This window comes from Triturus cristatus, chromosome 4_1 (genome assembly GCF_964204655.1).
Source record: "Triturus cristatus chromosome 4_1, aTriCri1.1, whole genome shotgun sequence".
Lineage (NCBI taxonomy): Eukaryota > Metazoa > Chordata > Amphibia > Caudata > Salamandridae > Triturus > Triturus cristatus.
Window position 1 is genome coordinate 1,105,164,092 of NC_140585.1, and position 23,322 is coordinate 1,105,187,413.

General features: G+C 44.9%; 1 protein-coding gene across 1 annotated transcript in view; it reads left to right on the forward strand.

The window, feature by feature from the left end:
- The window catches only part of LRRK2 (leucine rich repeat kinase 2), a 1,602,077-nt gene that overhangs the window by 983,738 nt on the left and 595,017 nt on the right, over nt 1-23,322 (forward strand). Inside the window, exons 35-36 of the mRNA XM_085654107.1 lie at nt 4,178-4,332; nt 17,086-17,232. Coding sequence (XP_085510233.1) covers nt 4,178-4,332; nt 17,086-17,232 — 302 coding nt within the window. The remainder of the gene's footprint in view (nt 1-4,177; nt 4,333-17,085; nt 17,233-23,322) is intronic.

The window sequence follows — 23,322 nt, forward strand, 5'->3', positions numbered from 1 at the left end:
CGTAAGAAAATCTTGTTTACTTGTAAGAAGTTGAGATTTAGCCGGTGCTGTGCGTTTCTCTTAAAAATTGTTGTAAATCATCAATAATGCTGTATGTTGCAATTTACATTTTCTGTACAAATTAGTTTGGCAAGCAAAAGTACTTTTCATGTTAAGACTATAGTACTCATATTTCCTGGAATGCTGATTTTTGTAGCACATTTAACTTCTACGTATGATAATATATGTCTTATCCTATAGAGACATCTAGCCGCAGATTCCTTATCTTTGAATTTCCCAGGCTTCGGACTGGATCCGGAAGATTTTTCTTCGAGCAATACCCCTGCGAGCCAGTAAGTGGCATCGCTCGGCTCCACTTGATGTTGTTGGCGTCGTGTGCACCGTAGGGAAGTCCTCGTCACTTATGTAGGTGCCACCTCGGCACGCCGATGTCAGTTATTTTCTTTCCAAACCAGTTCGGTTCTGATCCAGCATCCTCTGTCACTTTATGACATGCTTTTTTCGATGTTTTGCCTCCCTCCCCCGTTTTTGGTGTGTGGACTTTTTCCATCACGTCTAGGAAAACTTCTAGATTCAAACCATGTGGCACCTGTCACCATGCCATGTTGGTAATGTATCCACACCTGATTTGCCTCTGGAGCACGATCACGACTCATAGTCATGCTACGACTGCGGGGCTGTGGCTCCGAAAGCTTTGAGGGAGCAGTCCCTAAAGCTACTTGCGCCCGACAGTCAGCACCGTGTCATATGACTCCTAGAAGGTCTCGTTCATGGTCCCTGTCAAGAGTAAGGTCCGGGCACTGCTCCTGAAGTCCCAAGTCCTCATTCTCCCACTCGTTTTCTTCTCCCAGCCTTGCATTGCAGTCAGTGAACACCGCATGCTTATTGGCCTGTCACTCCCACACTCTGTGGGAAATGTTGCGCATGTGCTGCCACAGGTCCCGGAGGAGGCCCGACCATCCTTTCCAAAGCAGTATCAGATGGGAGAGGCGCAGCAAAGTTCACCATCCATTGTGGTCTCGACACAACCGACTTGCTGGGAAGAGCGATTTAATTGACAGTGGCTGATCGATGCCTCACCTGGTTGAGGACTTATGGCATTTCAGGGGATGTCCAGGCCTCTCTCATGGACATGTCCTTTGCTGGCACCCATCTCTTTTGAGCAAGGCAGACATGACGCTGGAACGCTTTAAGGACTCCTGGGGTATGGCCATGTCCTTGGTTCTCTCAGTTGCCACTGGTCCCCAGTTTGCCTTTTGCCACTTTTAGTGGCTACAGAAGGGGGTTTCAGCTGCACCAGCCCTATCCCAGCCACAAGACCGCGCAGGTTCAGCAACCTCTGTGCGGCAGAGGTCACGGCTCATTCCAACCCTGTGGGTTGGGCGGCCAGAGGTCGCACTACTTTCTGATCCAGAAAAAGGACGAGGGCCTTCGTCCTATCCTAGATCCATGTGCCCTTTACATATTCCTCAAAAGGTAGAGTTCAAGATGCTCAAATTGGCTCTGGTCCTGTCTGCCCTGGACTTGTGATACTTGATGGTAGCGTCGGATATGCAGGACATTGATTTCCATATTCCCGTTGTGCCTGCTCATCGGTGGTACCTGCTGTTACCTGCAGGCCACAAGCATTTTTAGTCCACCGTGCTCCCCTTTGGCCCTTACCATTGCCCCTCGGGTGTTCACCAAGGTGAAGGCGGTGGTCGCAGCTCATCTGTCTGATTAGAGGGGTAAGTCTTCACCTATCTCGACGACTGGCTGTTGAAGTTGGACTACGGAGGACTTTCTTCATTCGCTGGGGTTCAGTATCAACGTACTGAAGTCAGACCTGACTCCCTCTCAGACGCTCCCTTTCATCAGAGCTGTTCTGTACACAGCGCAGTTTCAGGCCTATACTCCAGAGTGGCGAGTCCAGGATATTCAGGCTATGATGCCAATGTTTCAGCCTCTATCCTGGATTTCAGTGAGAATTACTCTAAGGTTTCTCAGCCTCATGGCATCCTGCATCCTTCTAGTGACACCTGCCAGATATCATATACAGGCTCTGCAGTGGGACCTAAAGTTCCAGTGGGCTCACTATCAAGGAAACCTCTCCGATATGGTCCAGATCTCGGAAGGAACTGCACATGATTTGCACTGGTGGCAGACAAATTGCGATTGAGTCAGTGGCAGACCTCTGCTCCCTTCCCCAACCAAATCTCTGACGGATGCGTCATTCCTGGAATGGGGCGGCCACCTGGGAGAGGTGGGTATCAGAGGACTCTGGTCTCCAGCTGAATCTAGACTTCACATCAACCTATTGGAGCTCCAAGCAATTTAGCCGCCAATGCCTACCGGATCACAAATGATATCTCCATCTGGGAAGGTCTCTTTCAAAAGTGGGCTAGCCTTGACTTGATCTGTTCATCTTTGCAGAGAACTCGCAATGTCATCAATTTTGCGTACTGGAGTTTCCAAGGCGGCTCTCCCTCAGAGACACTTTTCATCTTGAGTGGAGCTCAGGCCTCCTGTCCTACTCTCTGCCTATACCACTCCTGCCCAGAGTTCTCAAGATCAGGACCGACCGGGCCTAAGTCATCCGTGTGGCCCCGGACTGGGCATGGAGATTCTGGTATGCCAAGCTTCTCCAACTGAGCATCGATCCTCCGATCAGGCTGCCACTTCGGGATGATCTCTATCGTAGCAGTAGGGGAAGGTTCTCCACCAGAACCTGTCAACTCTACGCCTTCTTGCGTGGAGTTTAAGCGGTGGCAGTTCAGAGCATTCAGCCTTCCTCTTGAAGTCTGTAATATTATTTTGGCAGCCAGGCGTCCCTGTACTAAGTTGGTGTATGCTTCCAGATGGAACAGGTTTGTGATATTCTATAAAGAAAAGTATATTGACCCTCTTCCTGATGATATTTTACTTTTAATATTAACCCTTGCCCAGCAGGGCTCTGCTCTGGCCACTCTAAAAGAGTACCCTTTAGCCCTGTCTGCCTTTCTTTGGCTGCCAGATCAACCCTCTTTATTTAAATCAGCCACTGTAAATAGATTTCTTAAAGGCCTCTTACATATGTTTGTGCTTTTCCCTTTCATCATGCCACAGTGGGACCTTAATTTGTTCTCACCTTCTTAATAAGTGCTTCATTTGAACCTCTGCACAACTGCTCCCTTCGGCTGCTTACCATCAAGACCCTTTTTAGCGTCAATCACATTCGGCAGGAGTGTGAACCAATTGCAGTCTTTGTCATCCAAGCCTCCTTACCTGACAATATTCCCTGACAAGTTGATGCTTTGTGCTAGCGCCTCTTTCCTACTGAAAATGGCAAAACCGCTTCAGGAAGAATAATGACTCCACAGTCTGGATCCAAAAAGAGCGTTGTAGTTCAACCTTGACCGCACTAAAGAATTCCAGATGGACGACCAACTCTTTTCGGGGTGTGTGGGAGCTACTAAATGTTGTGCGGTGCTAAAGAGGGCTCTCTCAGGATGGGTCATCCTCTGCATCAAGATTTGCTATCCTCTAGCGTAAAAGCAACCTCCTGGAGGCATAAGAGCTCATTCTACCAGAGCCAAGGCTGCTCCCATGGCATTGCAACATTGAGTTTCAGTCCTCGACATTTGTCAGGCAGCAATGTGGGCATCCCTGCACATGTTTACCAAGCCCTACTGCCTCGATAGTCAAGTTCTCCGGCATGGCCTTTTTGGCCTCTCTGTTCTGCAGGACTTCCTGGTCTAAACTTGTCGACAGTCCCTCCTCTGGGAGATATCTATTCAAAGGTAAGGAATCTGCCACTAGATATTTCTATCAGATGGGCAAGTTACTTACCATCCGTTACGCCTTATCTGGTAGAGACATGATCTAGCCACAGATACCTTACTGACCCACCCATCCTCCCCATACTGCCAACAGGTTTTTAGGGCCAGGGCTGTTCCCTTACAGGGCCCTAGTTGTTCACAACACACCAATGTCATTGCACTTTATGGCTCTGCGTTTCTGGCGTGGAAAGTTGTGAAAAATCTTCCCGATCAAGTCTGATGCCTTAGAATTTCATACGTAAGGAATCTGCGACTAGATCATGTCTCTACTGTCTCTAATGTAAATTGTTTGTTAGTTAATTTCTGTGTGCAATATCCAATTGAATTGTAATTAAAATGTTTAAATGCGAAAATGGTAACTTCTCTGATTTTAATTACAGTTTATCCGATCACAGACCTGCAGTAGAGCTTCCCCACTGTGAAAACTCAGAAATCATTGTTAGACTGTATGAGATGCCATACTTTCCGATGGGCTTCTGGTCTCGACTTATCAACAGATTGCTTGAAATATCTTCGTACATGCTGTCTGGAAGAGGTAGTACATGAGCACTAGATTTCATCTTTGTGTGTGAATATCTCTTTCAATATGTCACTTTTTGCCATATTAACCCCTTCAGCGCGGCGCGGATTACCGCGCCGTGCTGAAGGTTACGTGCGCGGGCGGGGCCGTGACGGAGCAGTTCCGTCATGCGCACAGCGCCACCGACGCGCATGACGGAACCGCTCCGTCACACGCATCGAAGGGGTTAAGTACACTTTTACAGTATTTAGGTTGTTGCAGAACTGTCTCCCATACGGTTAAATGTTCTTACATATTTTCTAGAAAAACATATACAACTGAGAGTCTAGATCAGTTACCCATATGGGGATGATAGCTTTATTCATTTCTACATTAACATTATGTTAGCTGAATTATTTTGTATGTTAGATAAAGGGCTCTCAGTTTTACTTTTGTGCTCATTTCTATGTATAAATAAAGACATCACTGTGTTTCCATGCCTATATGCATTTATACAAAGATTTTACGTGATTACCTTACCAAGCAATTACCAAGCCTTCCATGAAGAAAAGCTCTGCATGGTAGCACAATGGAAGGAGTAAAATAAGTCTGAATTACTGGTTCTAGAGTCAATACAGTGGCCTCTTCACAAAGTCCCCCGACTCAGACTTGCATCCCTTTTGTCTCCATTTTAGTGTTTGTAAGTGTGGGTTCAGCTAAACCTGCACAGCAAATCCAGGACTCCCACCTGCTGAATCTGCTCTCGCCCTTGCCGTAAGTCTCCCAGGGGATTGAATTCCTGATCCTAGGAGAGGCTTTCTATGTACTTCAAGAACTCCTAGAGCTTTTGCTCATAAGCTCTGGAGTGCAGGATCCTCTGACATGTGGACCTAAAGCTGCAGTAGTAGCATGGTAAAAGTAAAATGAAGACTTGTGGACATTTTATTCAGTGTAAAGCTTCATTAACAATCCTGTTGGTTGATGCTTTTACTGATGTGGTGCCACCCTGACAAAGCTAGTAGGTCTGCCTTATTAATAATGATATCCCCTTAAATGATGGTATTGCATTCAATATAGGTGCATTGAGGTTACATAGTTCAAGGCTCACTTGGGGTGTAACACTTAATGAGGGTTTCCATATTTGTAAGTAAGCCATTGTATTTAGGAGTGTGTGTAATAAAAGTACCTTTCTATTTTTAAAGGAAAAAGCACTGGCTAGACAATTATTTATTGACAGTTGTTGCTTACCAGCAAATTTGGGTAACTAATCCACACCATCTCCCTTGAGTAGGCCTTGGACTCCTCTGCTTTGCTACTTTGAGTCAAGTACTACAATGGGGTACTTAGATTCAAGTAAAGAGAAACTTGCTAACTTACCTCTTGTGTAGGATACACATAATACGCAACGAATAACAGACTTTCTCACCCCCCCACGCCCTCTGACCACTCACAGTTGCTGTGCTCAGAGGCCTAATCTATTCCTAGTATATTCTTATGGATGACTTCCACTGGCAGTGAATCTTATTTCTTCACGCACATAAATATTTACCAGTATTGTGATAATTACATTTCCTTATATGTGAAGACTCTGAGGGACATTGGGTCCCTCCAGAGAAAACACAGTCATGAAGTGAGAAATCAGTGTGCGGCGTTCCACCACTTTGAATCTCTAAAGTAAAAGAAAAGAAGATGTGGAACTAGAGATCACACAATAAAACTGTGAAGGTACCAGAGTTCATCAGGGACTCCTCATTAAATATTCTGCCCACCACAGCTGTAAAACACACTGAGTCTCCCTAAAAGCCTCTGGAAACAGGTTTGCAGCCAAATATAACATCAACAGCAGCCTCACTAACAAGAACAGATGTTACATTACCATAAGTCTTATCAACTGCAAGACAGTCAATAGTGGTCTTATCCACTAAAATTTCAAAGATGACCTCTCTTTCTACTGAAATACTTTCTCATCACCTGACACCATTTTCGGTAATGAAGAAAACATAATTGAGGACCTTCTTGCGGTGAGTGACTGCACACAGGAGTAACTGTTCCTCAATCATTGTGATTGAGTCCAGTTAAGCCTAGTCTGATGGATCCATCCTACTATAAACCCAGAAGTGTACTCCTTGATTACATTCTCAGGGTTGAGGGTCAAGCAGTTCAAGGCTTACTCACAGAGCTGTTATGGGGTAAGAGGCTTAGAATTCAGCAAAAAACATTATAGCTTTTAATAAATCAGTTGTCCAACCAGTGCTTTGTCTTAGATAGGAAAACGTTATGTCATATATTCACAACACAATACTACTCAAGTTCATGGACAGTAAAACATTAACATCTTTATCAGCTATGGGAAAATAGAAAAGCAGTGCTCACAGCGATCAAGTGATTCTGCTTCTGTGTAGAGTTAGTGCTTGAGTCTTGAAAGTCTCTGGAGCTTTTATAGTGCAGCAGCACCCTGATGGTAATGTAAATACCCAGGTGTGCCTAATTTCTGATAGACACTTCTAACCACAGATTCTTCATCTTTAGAGTATTTGCACATGCCAGACTGGATGAGAAAACCTTTACAAAGCAGTGCTCCTGCACTGTGTAGATGTCACCATGCAGTTCTGCATTGACTTGGCACCCTCATGAATCCTAAGGGGATCTTGGAACAAAATGCAACAAAGCTGTAAGTCACTGAACAACATAGGAAACTGCACAAGTTCTGCTCAAAGTTGAGAGCACAGAGATATTCCCACTTCCGAGGTCAAAGTCTTCATGTAATTCCAGATTGATGTTGAAGAGAAAGTACAGAAAAGCAAAGAAGGGCTTGTCCCCATCTTGACACCTTCTATCTCCAGAGACGACAAGAGGGTCAGCGTGCCACTGGGTCTCGCTCTTGATTCGCAGAGATGCAGATTTCACAATTGTCTCTGAACTACCCATAGTTGCCCAGGGCAACACCACAACAAATTGAGACATTTCAGAGGCCGTGTTGCACATCTTTGGCATTGTTCTACTTCTCTCTGGCATGCCTTTGGGTCTCAGGGAGATGCAAGGGCTTCCAATAGGGTTACTGCCAGCGTATCTATACTAGGCGCTGCCTGTGTCTCTCAGACCTTTTTCAGGTTCTGCACTGACTTCAGGTTCTGCACCGATTTCGATACCAACATTTGTGGATGTCCTTTTGACTTTGACAGAGGCCTTCATGCCTCTGGCACATGAGAAGGACCCTTTTCTTCTACTGGTGTCCGATCCGAGCCAAACTTGTCACAGCCACTACGCGAGGTTGTGTTCCAAATGCACTTTGACACACCTGGCCCCCACACAGTCAGATTCTGATAGAACACTTCCCCTGCCATTAAACTCCACCAACTTTTTGGCTCTGAATCTGATCAGAGTCAGTCAGACTTCATGGAGGACAGTGGAGATGATGGCAATAACTTGCCCCCGCCTTACAATAATGACAATCTCTACATGGAGAGGCTAGTGGGCTGAATACTACCCCTGAAACTGGGTTGAGTCCCTTTTACAAATCCCCCCAGACCAGTAATGAAGGAAAATGCTTTCCTTGCTGTGGTGATTAGACGTGCAGCTGAGGTCTTGGACCTACAACTCCCTGTGGAGGTAAAGACTAATGTACTCACAGAGGTGTTACAGCCTGGCAGTCTGAGCCTTTGCTACCAGACAACAATCCCTTACTGACACATTTGGCACTTGCGAGAAGAATTGTTCTTGCCTTCAAGTGATCAGACAGGTCGCCAAAGACCAGGACAAGGCAACTCCAGTTTCTCACTCAACATACAATTCCAGTGAGTCTGGTGGTAGAAGCTTCCTCCAGTAAGGAGAAACCCAATACATTTTTCACAACCACGCCTACCAACCGGACAGAATCATTAAGAATTGAGGCATTCGAAAAAGAGATGTTCTCATCAGCCAGCCTAGCCTTGAGGTCTGTCAATGCCAGTTGTCTATCTGGCCAATATACTCTTGCCCACTGAGACGTGGTCTGTGAGATCTTACCCTGAAGACTTATGGATCACCAGGCCTCAAACCATTCAGTGGGTTTTCGGGTTTAAAAGATAGTTCATATCTTATTTCAACACCTAAGTATAACATCACTTGAAGCATTGCTTTTTTTTAGTGAATAGACCTAGCTATATTACACAGTGGCTCTCATCACTGTGTTGTTCTAGTTAAGTCAGAGTTTCCATAGGAAGAAGAGCAGTTTTTGTATTGCTAGCAACTTTGATGCCATTTGACACATCTTCACAAACCTTTCGGAAAGAAAGTTCATCCACCTCATCTCCTTCTTGGAAAGTTTCGGGGTGATCTGTTAAGCGGGGGCCATGAAAACCATGTGGTTTCAAAACGTTAATTTTACCAAGTTGTTTTCTATAGAATATGCATTTCACAGTTATGTAATTATGGTAAGTTCACTAGAAAACTAAAATGAGCTCACAGTTTCTATGAGTTGTCAAATATAAACCTCCTTCATTTCAGTAAAATATTCTGACATGCAGAGTCAAACATGTAGTTCTAATGCAAGCAGCAGTCTGTCAGGTAACTCCTTAGTAATCAACTGCAGTGTTACCACAGTGTTGTAATGAACAACTAGAACGCTGACATTTAGTATTAAAAGGAAAAAGTGAGACACTTCTGAATGGCATTTAGTTGAAATTGGAACTCTACAATGGCAGTTGACCACAGTCCCTGATCTTTCTAATTATTTTTTAACCACACTTGAGCCATGTTGGTATCATGGTTTCAGGGGCTTGTACTGTTGTATCTGGAACCATAAATACATTAAACATAAAAATAAGTTAAGGAAGTGTCCCTTTGAGACCCCCTTGTTGGCCTGGGAGACAGGGTGTGCTCACCCTGTTCCCTTATGTGTCCATTTTGTTTTTTTCAGGACTCATGGACCAAGTTCCTAAGTCGTTTAGTGACAGCCACAATATTTTCTCCGATGTTGCGGCCAGCCAATCAAATAGTTTTGGTATCACATATCAGTACCAGTAGTACAGTACTGGAATGGCTTATTAGAAAAAAACTCCTGCATCCACTCACAAACAAATATTTTATTAAAATATTTGTATTCCACAGGAGTACCACAATACCAACCACTCTGATGTCTCTAACCTTTTCGAAGAGTTAGCCCCTTTATGACCAACACAAGCACCTCTTTAAAAAAACATCTGGATAGCTTTACAACACATCACTAAAGCACCATTTCTAACTTCTAATTTCTAAGAGTGCTAACTTTGTGTTAGATTTGGTGTACTTCTGTTTAGTTGTTTTTTTCTTTGCATCCAAGGACAAACTTTCCTATAGGAATTAATTGGGAAGTATCCCTTATGGGACCCCTTTTTCTCGGCCTTTGCTTGATGGATCAGCAAGATCATTAAAGAACTAAAGTAGATTAAGAAAAATTTGAAAGCTTCTTGCAGATTCATCAAGCGGTGCCAGAGTTATTAAAGAAACAAAAATGTATTTCCTATAGCCCAGTAAACCTGGGTTAAACTGTGTCTGTGTGTGTGTCTGTGTGTGTGTGTATGTATATATATATGTGTGTGAGTATGTGTGGACCACAGAGCCTACCTCTAGGTTGCACACATAAAGAAACAAAAATGTATTTCTTATTGCCCAATAAACCCGGATTAAAATGTGTGTGTGTGTGTATATATATATATATATATATATATATATATATTGTGTGTGTGTGTACCACAGAGCCTACCTCTGGGTCGCAAACAATAGTAAATGTACACCTCAGTGCACACATGTGTGATTGTCTGGTGTGTCAAGACTAAAAACTGTTCCGAAAATACCAGAGACTCACTTAGTGTGAAATTCAGGGCAGGGGGGCATGGTCACACTGCCATGCAGTGAACATTTCCCTCCCAACAATAACCTAGTGCTCAGCCACTCCATCATTGTTTGTTGTGTTGATTTGGGACTCATTAATAATCCAGAGTCTGCAAGAGAGTTACTATTGGCAAGAAGCACTCTGTCAGCTATTCCAACACACAGAACTCCCCAGCAAGTGTATTAAGTACCTTAGCTATCTTTCCACTATTTTTCCCAGAAGTTTTATGGGATATACATAGATCTCTACAGCAAGTTCCTTAGTGCACTAAACTATCTTAAAATGCAGTCTAGTTGTGACCATTTAAGTAAAGCAGAACAGCTTTACTATTGAATATGTCCTTGTTAGCTATTTCTTTTGGTGCATTGACTATGCTCCTCATGATGCTGCTCATCATGAGTCGTCCCTTCATGACTGCCCCCTTTGTGTCAACACCCTCTGACCCCCAATTTATGGGTTCCCAGAGCAACTTTTTACATTTCCAGATCTCATTCAGTGATTTAGATAACTCTTGGGTACATATAATTTAAATGTATGTTTTTTTGCTTTTGTATCAGACAACTAATTTAAAATCTGTGTTGAAATTCATTTCTAATCTTAAAGTTGCAAACTGTGATTTAACGGTTTAGCTATTCTGTTGGATATTTCTAACAGCAGATTCCTCACCATTAGAACTGCCCCAAAACTGGATCTGGAAAACGCAAAAGCAGTGCTCCTGGGTGTGGGTAGCTGACACCATGAAACTCTTTGTCAACGCCATTACTCTCTGGAAGTGACAAATGGAGCCTTATATAAGCACCAACCATTCGCAATGACATCAGTTCCTTTCTTTCTTGCACCTTTAGGTGCTTACCCAGAGCTCCTCTCTTTCTTTCTTCACTCTGTAAAGATGATATTTCCCAAAACGTTTCCAGTGTGCAAGGGATGTCGCTTACTAAAATCACAAAATGTAAACCCTGTAGTGACTGTCGCAAACAGATATCTGTGACAGATCCCAACAAGGTGCTTTTCGGGTGTTTAGGTTCTTCAAATCCGTGAACATGAGGCAAAGCTCTATGTGGTGAGACACCAGATGATTTCACACCAGTCCCCTTCCAGGTAGAAGTTGAAGGCGAATACCTGCTCATGCTTCACTCTCCAAGTAATTACTGCCACTCTTGAGCTTGTGAGGGCATCATCATGCCTCAAGGTCACGCTCCAGTACCACTGAGGAACTAATTTCATCTCTGGTCATGATGCACCCTGAGTTCCCATGTCAATCGGTGACATAGCAACAGTTAGAGGTCCTTTGTGAAGCAATGCTAATAATCTTTTCCACACTAATGGCTCCCTCTGGTCCACCTTTGAGGCCCAGGTATTCGTAGGAACTCCTTCTTGTGTTACTGTTGGCAGATTTGCCCTCTGTGCCAGCCTAATCTTGCGGTTGATCAACCCGATCTGTATATTCGACTGCTACACTCATGCACTGTGGGACATGGTGAGCAGGATCTTACTCGCAGTCTCCGAAGACCTACCGGTTTCACTAGCCCAGACTATTCAGGTTTGTTGGGATGTGACCAGATTGTCATCCAGTTGGGCCTGGACACCATGGTGTATCTAAGTAGGGCTATGGGAACCAGTGTGGCTCTTCAACACCATACCTGAATGAGATCCACTGGTTTCTCAAGAGATGTCTAAGTGTCTTTGATGGACATGCATTTTACTGGCTCTCTCCTGTTTGGTGAGAAGGCGGATTCAGTCCTAGAACGTTTTAAGGAGAGGCAGATCAGAGAATGCATGCTCCTTGGACTTTTTAGCACCAGTCAGTCAGTCCCTCCCAACACATTGACCTTTTCAGGGATATGTCAGGGCTTTGCGTGTCAGCAATATCGGGCTCCTCCGCCCGCACTACCGGATTCTTAGCCCATTTGAGCATGGCCATTGGCCTCACCGACATTGACCTTCCCAATAGGGGCAGCATTCATTCCAATCATCCGCCCCTCAGGACAAAAATCCAAGCCCCTTCAGCGTTCATTTACCAGAGTACAGCTACCAAACAGGAGGCAGAATTAGCCACTTCCTGCAGGGGTGGCAACAGTTCAAATCTGGCAAATAGGTCCTGCAGATTGTCCAATTGGGCTATGCCCTGCCCATCCTTATAGACCCACTGTACCTACCACCCATTTCTGGCCAGTTTTCAGAGGACCACAGTCCATGTTATGACCGGAAGTGCGGACCCTTTGGCCAAAGGATCCATCGAAGAGGGTACCAGCCTCGTAAATAGGAACTGGATATTAATCCTGTAAGTTCTTTGTGCTGAAGAATGACAGAGGCCTCCGTCATATCCTAGATCTCGATGCCTTTCTGCGGGAGTACAAATCCTAAATGCTCACCTTGGCCCAGGTTCTCTCTACCCTTGATCCTCAAACTGGATGGTAGTGCTGGGCCTACAGGATACTTACTTTCTTCGTCCTGCGGGACCTCTGATGCTACCAGCATTTCACTGTGGCCTTTGAGCACTTTCAGTTTTTCATGCTCCTTTGGGCCTCACAAGTTGTGCACAGATATTCGGTGATGACAGTGTTTGCCGTCCATCCTCTGAAGTTTTGGGTACCAGTCTTCCACTACCTCGATGACTAGCTATTGAGGGCATCTCAGCACAGTAAGCTGCAGACCACCTCCAGTCAACAGCAAACCTCTTTATATCTTTGGTTCCGAAATCAGTGTCCTGAAGTCACACCAGGCTCCTTCTTAGGGGATTCCCTTCATCAGAGCTATCCTGAATATGTTGTCTTTTCAAACCTTTCCTCCAGACCAATGAATTCAGGGCATCCCAATGATTTAGCTTCTGTCCTGGGTCTTGTGAGGATGGTTCAGAGGATTTTGGGCCTACTAGCCTCTTTCTTAGTGCTCGACCACCATGCTGAATGACACATGCAAACTTTGCAGTGGTACCTGAAGTTTCAGTGGGCCCAGAGCAAAGGGAACCCGTCATATTTCATTGAGGTGTCAGGGACAGCAAAAGACTAGCAATGGTGACTTATTTACTTATGCCTCCTACCACTCCTGGGGTATAGGACATCATCCAGGATTTTCCAGCATCTCTGTTCTGGTCTTTTCTTTCAATCTGACTCCAGGTTTAACCCATCTCCTTGCAGTCAGCCTTGAGGCCTTGACGCCAGGTGTTTCTTGCCCTGCCTCTTTTCTTTTTCCATTGAGAGTTCCAGGTGAGGGCTTTTTGGTTGTATTTGATGCAGCATTCCGGAGGGTGTTACCTATCCAGCCCCAGCGTCTTTTAATGATTTCTCCATGAGCAAAGAAGTGGAAAATCTGCTGCCATAGGTGGCTGTTGCTGATGGTGTGTTAGGCCAGTGAATTTGGAGGCTTTCCCTCTGACAGGTGTTAACCTCTTCAGTGCCCATGACGAGATAGTCTCGTCATGGAGCACGGTTGCGCTGTGCCCATGACGAGACTATCTCGTCATGAACCCCACCCACTAGTGCAACGCCTGGCACAGGAGGGGGAAAGGGCGTGGCACTGAAGGGGTTAATGGAGGTTTGGACTTTGTTGGTGGTGGTCACTTTTGCCCTCCAAATTTCTTCTCCATACAGAAGGACCAATTTTACGTTGGTGTTAAAAAGCCTGATCTTGGTTTGAAGTGTTAGTTTCTTGGCGCCCTAGATTTTCTTTAGCTGAATGAAGGCAGCCATTGCTTTGCTGATTCTTGCCTTCATTTTGGCATCTTTGCCACCCTGCTTGCTTATGACACTGCCCAGGTAGGCGAAGGCCTCAACCTCTTCTTGTGTGTTGTCTGCACAAGTGACTGGGGTTGTGCTAGCTGTGTAATCCATCAGGATCTTGGATTTTTGCCTGTGGATGTTGAGGCCAAGTTGTGCTGATGTGGCTGCCAGTTTGTCTTTTCTTGCATCTGCGGATGGGTGTGATAGTAGGGCCAGGTCATCTGCAAAGTCCAGGTCACTGAGCTACGTCAAAAGTGTCCACTGGATCCCATTCCTTCACCTTGCTGTGAATGTCTTTATGTTCCATTCTAGTCCTAGCAGGAAGAGAAAAGGCAATAACAAACAACCCAGGTGTACTTTGGGCCTCACTTCGAAGCCTACCGTGAGTTGTCCTCCATGAACTATCTTGCAGGTCACTCACTCCTCAGAGATCTTGATGATTCATATGAGTTTATCTGGCATACCGTAGTGGCTGAGGAGTTTCCAAAGGATCTCTCTGTCCACGCTGCAGAATATCTTCTCATAGTTGATGAAGTTGACATAGAGGGGTGAGCTCAATTTCATCAACTGCTCAGTGATTATGTGCAGTGTTGCAGTCTGGTCTGTGCAGGATCTATCTTTGCGGAAGCCAGCTTGCTCGTCTCGGAACTGAGCATCAACTTGTTCCTTCATTCTGTTCAGGATGACTTTGTTGAACACATTTCCTGGGGTTGATAGAAGAGCTATCCCTCTGTAGTTTGCACAGATACTCAGGTAACCTTTCTTGGGGATCCTAATTGGATATTCTTCCTTCCAGCCTGATTGCACCTTTACCTCTTCCCAGATCTTTCCAAACATGGGGTTGAGCATCTCTACTGATGTTTCAGTGTCTACCTTCAGTGCCTCTGCAGGAATGAGGTCAGGTCCTCCTGCCTTTCCATTTCTCAGATGTTTAATGGCTTGCCATATTTCTTAATGGTTGGTGTGCTGCACTCCATTGGCAAGTCCTTGTCTGCTATCTGTATTTTTGGTGGAGAGAGCTGAACAACCTGGCTCAGCAGTTATTTATAGTGCTCCCCTCACCTTGATTGTCTTCTCAACCACAGTTGGATCAGCAGCAGACACCTCTTCCTGCCCCACCCAGAGATGACTGTGGAGACGGATATGTTACTACTGGGTTTGAGCAAATCATCTGTGAGAGGAGGAGATCAAAGGACCCTGGTCTCTGCTGAGACCTACTTCCACATCAATTTTCCGAGTTGTGGGTGATTCTCTTGACGTTGAATGCCTCCCTCCCTTCCTTCAAGTAAGGTTGGCGCATATGCTCACAAACAACCCCTCCACCATGTGGTACTGCAACAAGCAGGGTGGGGTGGGTTCCTTGATCCTTTCCACCTCTGGAGCTGGCTGAGTTATCAGGTGATCTCTTGGGTGGTACACCACCTGCTGAGAACTTGAAACGCCCGGGTGAACTCATTTGGCAGTTCCCAGTGGATCAAGAAAGGCAGTTACACCCCGATGGTGGCACAATGTGGTGGACCCTGGCATGATCTCTTTATCACTGCTGAGAACGCACTATGGCAGCACTTTTTGCACGCTGGATTTCCCAAGAAGGATTTCTCCCTAAGATGCCTACAGTGGAGAATGGGACTCTTGTATCCCTTCCCACCTTTACCTCTCCTGCCCCAAGTTCTGAAGAAGATCAGGAATGATCTGGCCCAAGTCATTATAGTGACTCCAGATTGGAACTGGAGATTATGGTACCTGGTGCTTCTGGACTTCATCATCTGTCCTCTGATCAGGCTGCCACTTCAGTAGGATCTCCTGTCACGAGGCAGGATCTCATACTCATGCCTGTGCAAGCTGCACCTTCAAGTGCATATATTGAGTGGCGGCAGTTGATCCCCTCTGACCTTCCTTCAGAGGTAGTTGATGCTTTCTTGACTAAAAGGCATCCTTCAGTGAAGTCTATGTGTGCTGGACTCTGGCACAAGTTTGTGAATTGGTGTGGACTCATCAGTTTGACCCCATGCAGGCAAGGACTTGCTCTGGGCACAGTTAGTGGTTACCTGTCAGCCCTTTTGGACTTTTGATGTTTGCCGGACCAACTGTCCTTATTCAAATCACCAGATGTCATGTGTTTTTCCTCAAAGGTTTACACCATCTCTTTCCACCTAAGTCCCTACTGATGCCACATGTTTCAAATGTGTACCCATTTTGAACCAATGCACAGTTGTTCATTGCATCTGTGTTAAGGACTTGAGCTGCATTCCCACCAAAGGTAGTGACACCATTTCATGATGGACAAGCCATCACGGTTCTGACCTTCCTTGCTCTGCCCATCCCTCTAAAGAGAAAGAGGGTTTCCATCGTTTGGATCCCAAAAAGGGACTCAATCATTGTAGAAAACATTGGGTGAAGGATAAGCTCTTTGTGGGATTCTCTGGGGCGAAGAAGAGCAATGTGATGCAAAACAGACCATTTCTAGATGGATAGTCTTTTACATCAAGATCTTGGATAAGACGCAGCTCCCAGAAGGACTATGTGCTGACTCCATTATGGTCAAGGCTTCTACTTCTACCACTGTGTTGGCATAGGGAGTGCCTGTCCTGGATCTGTATATTTGTCAGACTGTTACGTGGACATCGGTACACTTGTTTATGAGCACTACTGTCTCCACAGTCTGGTCGGCTGAAATGGGCATTTTGCCCGCTCGGTCCTACAGGCCTTTTAATTTTGAACCATTCCAGCAACCCACCAGCTTGGCAGGTACTGCTTTGGTATTTACTCTAAAGGTGAGGAATATGTGGTTAGAAGTATCCTTCAGAGAAACAAGTTACTTACCTTCTGTACTACTCTTTCTGGTGATTACTCTTCCAACCCCAAATTCCTCACCGACCCTCCCACATCCCCATTCTGAGTTCTTCTTTTAAAAAGCATCCCAATTTAGGAATTTGCACACAGGCTCATTCAATTTACTGATGGGCTTTGCGTCTGAGGGCGCTGAACAGTTCAGCGTGCCTGGGTGGCACTTGTATGAAGCTCTGGTCATCACTTTTGAAGCGGAACGGTGTCAACGCTGAGTCACAGGATTCCATATTTTGGCGAGCAAAAGCACTACTTTTGAGTTTTCTAGCACCTAGGGGAAAATTCAAAATGTGAAGAACCAGCAATTATAAAGTGGTTCCACCAGGAAGAGTGTTACTCAAAGTAAATAACGTTTTCTTTGGGTTTCCCCAGAACGCACACATCGTCCTTCAAAAATGTACTGGAGACAAGGAATCTACCTGAGCTGGAGTCAGGAAGCCTATTGCTTGGTGGAGTCTACAGTCTTGGACAACAACCCTGATAGCTTTTTGAAGGTCACAGTTCCCTGTGGCAGAAAAGGTAATTAAATTAACACAAAGTAAGTGTGGTCATATACAAAATTTGAAATATTGCTTTCAACCAAGAATGTAATTTTTTGTTTGTGATATGGTCATGCACGTGTCCAGAAACCTACGTGTTGTAGACTTGTATGCCTTTACTGGATCAGAGAAATAGAAATGACATTGCATATCCTCAAACAACCATAGATTTAGGAGGTTAGAGATGTGTGAGTATAAAAAAAGGATGATTCTTCTTCAGAGTCCTTGGTAACTCTTGTCGGCTATTTTAATCATGGTGGCCGCCCAGCAGCAGATCTGTAACACTGGTACTGACCACAGTGGCAGGCATTTCTCTCTCTCTCTCTCTCTCTCTCTCTCTCTCTCTCTCTCTCTCTCTCTCTCTCTCTCTCTCTCTCTCTATATATATATATATATATATATATTCACTTAAAAAACCCTAGGTTTCAAACATGTTATAGTTAGGTGGATATTTCACTCGTAAAAAACCAATGAAATTCCCCCGTTATAGTTAGTTCAGATAACTATAACTCGCGCGACCGCCACTCTATCACAAGGATGATGTCATCAGTGATGTCTAGAGTGATGCCACTGACCATGTCATGAGTGATGTAATATGTGACGTCATGAGCAGAGGATTGCGGGCGCGCAAGTTATAGTTATCTGAACTAACTATAACGGGGGAATTTCATTGGTTTTTTACGAGTGAAATATCCACCTAACTATAACATGTGTGAAACCTATGGTTTTTTAAGTGAATATATATATATATATATTCACTGAAAAAACCATAGGTTTCACACATGTTATAGTTAGCGGAAATTTTACTGATAAAAAACCAATGAAATTCCCCCGTTATAGTTAGTGCAGGCAACTATAACTCACACGACCGCAATCCTCTGCTGATGCTAATACTGTATTTAGACACTTATTTGCCCATGTCTTCTTCCATACATTTTTAGCTATACCTATATTACAAATATTTGTTTTCATAAAGACACATATGTCATCAGCAGAAGATTGCGGTCGCGTGAGTTATAGTTGCCTGCACTAACTATAACGGGGGAATTTCATTGGTTTTTTATCAGTAAAATTTCCGCTAACTATAACATGTGTGAAACCTATGGTTTTTTCAGTGAATTTGCAAGGTTTTTTAAATGCTAATTCCTAACTATAACGTGTGTGAAACCTATGGTTTTTTCAGTGAATTTGTACGGTTTTTTAAATGCTAAGTTACTTTACGCCATTCGTGGCGTGCGCGCCCACTTAACGCAGTTCGTTCCGTGCGCGCACGGTGCGCTTCGCGCACCGTGCGCGCACCGCGCGCCCACTTTACACAGTTAGTGCCGTGCACGCACGGTGGGCACGCGGTGCGCTACGCGCACCGCGTGCCCACGTTACGCTAGATAGGCCATGTACGCACGATGCGCTTCGCGCACCGTGCGCACATGGAGGACATATGATGCACTTCGTTTTGAAAGGTAATATTTTAATTTTTCGTATATGTCATAAGCCATGCACAAATGGTGCCCTTCGGGCACCATTTGCACACGGGGTGGAGAGAGTGTGGATAATTTTATTTTTATTATTTATTTATTTTTTTTAATTTTAGTTTATCTCATATCTAATAAGCCATGCACAATTGGCACCAATTGCACACGGGGTGGGGAGAGTGTGGATAATTTTTTTTTTTTTTTAATTTTTTACCGTACGCGTACGGTAAGCGTAATCGGCGAAATTACCGAAAAAATAAAAATTCCGTTTTTGGCCTTGGGGGATCTTTGGGGACTCCCTCAACATGGCTATGTGTGTGGGAGCTGTCTAAACAGCCCCTTTACATGTTTTTGTGCTTTATATTTTAAACATCACTCTCAGTGCGAGAGAGAAAATGGCGGTCGCCGCTTCCTGGTTTCGGCCGATTCGAATGTTTACTAAGATCTAAGAGCCAATCAGAATCGCGCTCGCGCACGCCACCGTACGCGTACGGTAAGCGTACCGTAAGCGCACCGTAAGCTGGCTCAGATATATATATTGATTTAAAGGCTATTTTCTCAGAATCTACTGAACAGATTTACACCAAACCTACAAAAGGCACTTCCTTGACCTGAGGACTACCTCTCTGCCAAATTTCTAGTAATTCTGTTCAGCCGTTCGGGCTGTAGCCCTGTCTAAAAGTCCTATGGAAAAATGCATGGGAAAAACGCGTTTTGGGACCCCCCTTTTATCTCAGCCCCCGCTTGACGAATCCCCCCGAGACTTTCAGGGTAGGAGCGGAGCGTAGCGCCCCACCTATTTTGAAAATTTCGCGAGGATTCGTCGACCGGCGCCAAAGTTATTCAAAATAGAATATTGCGGATTTCCTATGGAAATGTGGTCCTAACTATAACTACCTACTGGCGACCGCCAGTAGGTAATATATATATATATATATATATATATATATATATATATATACTGCTGGTTGCAATCCCCAATCTCCGGAATATGAAGCAGGCACGGACCACGTTTCTGTGCAGAAAGTTTATTTCTTTAGTCGGCCATGACATGTCTCGGTCCTTCCCGGACCTTGACCACATGACAATATATATATATATATAATCTTCAACACGCTGTGGTCTGTACCTGTTTTTTCCGGGACTCCGAGATCAGACGGGACGGTGATACTTTATATATATATATATATATATATACACACACATATTACTCCCAAGTAATTGAAGAGGATGCTTGTTTTTCATGTTTTTACTGTATAACAATAAAACGTATGCCCTTGAACACCAAGATAAAGAGTAGACATGCTGCAAAGATTGGAAATACAGATGTGAAAAGAGGCTTCTTTATTTCAGATACATCTCATATTTAAATGGTCATATCTAGGTTTCCTCTCCTTACAGAATGAATTTAGAACATCCATTCCATACAACATTTACAACCTTCCACCTTCCCACAACTTTCTGAAGGCTGTCACACCAATTGTCTATCAACCTGTCTCTCATCCTAAAAGTAATGTTCGAGGCATGTGAGCTGTAGATCACATGCGTTGCATAGCCTGCCATCTAGTGTTGGGTCTGGATGTTTGCACATTGTTTTTCTTCGAAGGAGTCTTTCCCAGTCACGAGGTAGGTGACTCCTCCTTTCAGTGATAGTGCGCATGGGCATCGACTCCAGTTTTAGATTGTTTTTTTCCGCATCGGGTTCGGTTGTAAATTCCTGTGCTCCAGTTGCACTGTTTCTCTGGTTCCATTCAACGCACAATCCGCTACCCTTGACGGTATTGTTTCGACTTGAAGACCTTAGATCGGAAAACTCATGGACGGCCGTTAATCCTACCCGCGCCGGGCTCGCTCACAGTCGATGGAACAGACTGCATTCAAGCTCTGTCGCGGGTGTTGAGCTAAGTTTCCGCACACCGACTTGCACGAAGTGTGCAACCTCTGCCTATCCCCAGAACACAATGAGAAAGACTGGGACACGTGCCGATCGTTCTGATTGAAGAAGACGCTCCGTGACCGTCAGGCTCATCGGCACAAAATGTAACATCAGGGCGGCTCCGCACCGGGCATCTAAGGCGAAGATTCCGACAGAAAAACCCTTGGCCAAGCAACTCAAGACCAAAAAGGATCCGGTCCTTCCTCTGCCTTTGGGCCAAGGTCGGCACCGAGAAAAAGTTTTGGGTGTCCTGCCCACGGGCCTTGCGCTGAAGCACAAGGTAAAGCCTTCTGGCTCGAGCTCGAGTCGGCCCGTGCCGGTACCAAGCCGAAACCTTTGGCTTCGAAACCAAAGCATGTTGTGGTAACCATTCCACCATTATCGTAGAGTAAATCTCCTGAGCCGAAGGGTTCGGAGTCGAAACTTTTGACGCCGCAAACGGCGACCAGAGACGAAAAGAATTTGCCTAAAGATCGTCGGTCTGACATTACACCTTCGGATCTGAGACTGAAAGAACTGGTAATAAATGCAGACATTGGAAATATCCATGCCAAAATGCCTGAAAAAAGGAAAATGGGCCTGCAGGATGATTACCACATTCCTCTGAAGATTCCACCTCCTTCGCCCACTGATCGAAACGTACTCATCACACCCACAAATTCACCACAACCAATATCACCTGACCCACAGGATGAAGGGGATGGGGATGAGAATATGCCACAGGATACTGGCCCATGGGAAGATTATGACACTGACCCAAACACGGATAATGACCCTGATTTATATCCGTCCAGACCCACATCACCCGGTGACAATATAGGATATATTGAGCTACTTAACAGGGCTGCTCATTATCATGGGGTGGAGCTGCATAAGAAGGCTTTGGAAGAGGATTTTTTTATTTGAAACCCTATGTTCCTCTCAGAAAGCTACACATACACTGCCAATGCTTAAAGGAATGCTTAAGCATACAGATGAGATCTCTAAAGAACCTGAAGTGCAAGCCTATATTCTCAACCAACCATTTGACAAGGAACACCTCTTTGGTCCAGCAGTTGACACTTCACTGGAAAAGAAAGACAAAAGACACAGAGGTCGAAAAGTCCATGGGGGGTTTTCAGTCACCTTTAAATAAGGGATCATTTTGTCACTCCTTTTACAGGGGTGGCTCCAAGAATATATCCCCAGAGAATCCCTCCTCCTCTTACAAGGGCAACAACCAACCGCCCTCATCAAGAGGATATTTTAGAGGTGGGTTTAGAGGAAACAGCGGTACGGGAAAAGGCAGAGGCAACTCAACACGCACTTCCCCCGCACTCCTGTCGAGGGACTTCTCTTCCAATTTTTACCTGTCTGGAATACAATCACCTCAGACAAATGGGTTCTACAAATTATCCAATATGGTTACTGCCTGGAACTTAGACACTCCCCAAAAGATTCTTCCAAGATCACACGCAATCTCACAAGAACATCTCACCCTTCTCAAGCAAGAAGTTCTCTCTCTGTTAGAGAAAGGACCTATAGAACCAGTCCCATTACAATATCAGTGGGCTGGTGTATACTCCCAGTAGTTCCTAATCCCCAAGAAGTACGGCTCTATCAGACCTTTACTAGACCTCAGAGAACTAAATCTATACATTCAGTCAGACCACTTTCATATGGTAAAACTCCAACAAGTGCTCCTGCTCCTTTAGCAAGGTGACTTTCTGTCCACTCTGGACTTAAAGGACGCCTATTTCCATATCCCAATATGCAATACACCCTGCTTACTGTATATACCTCAGGTTCATGGTAGCAGGCCAGCATTATCAATTCAAGGTGCTCCCATTCGGAGTAACTACCGCGCCCAGGGTTTTCACCAAATGCCTGGCAGTAGTTGCAGCACATCTATGAAGACAACACATTCATGTCATGTCTTCCCATACTTATCCGACTGGCTCATAATAGCCAGCTCGCAACAAAGCTGTCTACGTCACACTCACAAAACAGTGCAGTTGCTCCACGATCTTGGATTCACAGTAAATCTGCCCAAATCCTATCTCCAAGCATCTAACACACAAGCATATATGGTAGCCACTATAAATACACAAAAGGCTCTGGCCTACCCCAATGTAGCCAGAGTCCGCAAAATGCAGACTCCACTATCTCAGTTTCAGCCCCAACGCTCATTACCAACTCGAGTGTTCATGCAGTTACTAGCGATGATGCATCCTAATAGTCCCTTACACAAGACTTCAAATGCGTTCCCTGCAGGAATGCTTAGCACGTCAGTGGAACTAGGCTCAGGGTCTGTTATTGGATCTAGTGTTGGTGGATGGCCTCACCCATCGTTCTCTGCAGTGGTGGAATACACAAAACCTTTCAAAAGGGCGGCCCTTCATCGACCCGGTTCCACAGATAGTGCTAACAACAGACGCATCGCTCACTTGTAGGGGAGCTCATCTCCAAACGCACACAAATCAAGGCATGTGGAGTTTGCAGCAAAAGCAGCTTCACATAAATCATCTAGAGCCCCTAGCGATTTTTCTAGCGCTCAAAGCATTTCAAGTTCATCTAGTAGGCAAAGCGGTCCTGATTCGTACAGACAACATGAAAGCAATGCACTACATACAAAAACAGGGTGGACACATTCTCTCCAATTGTCAACAACTGATACATATAA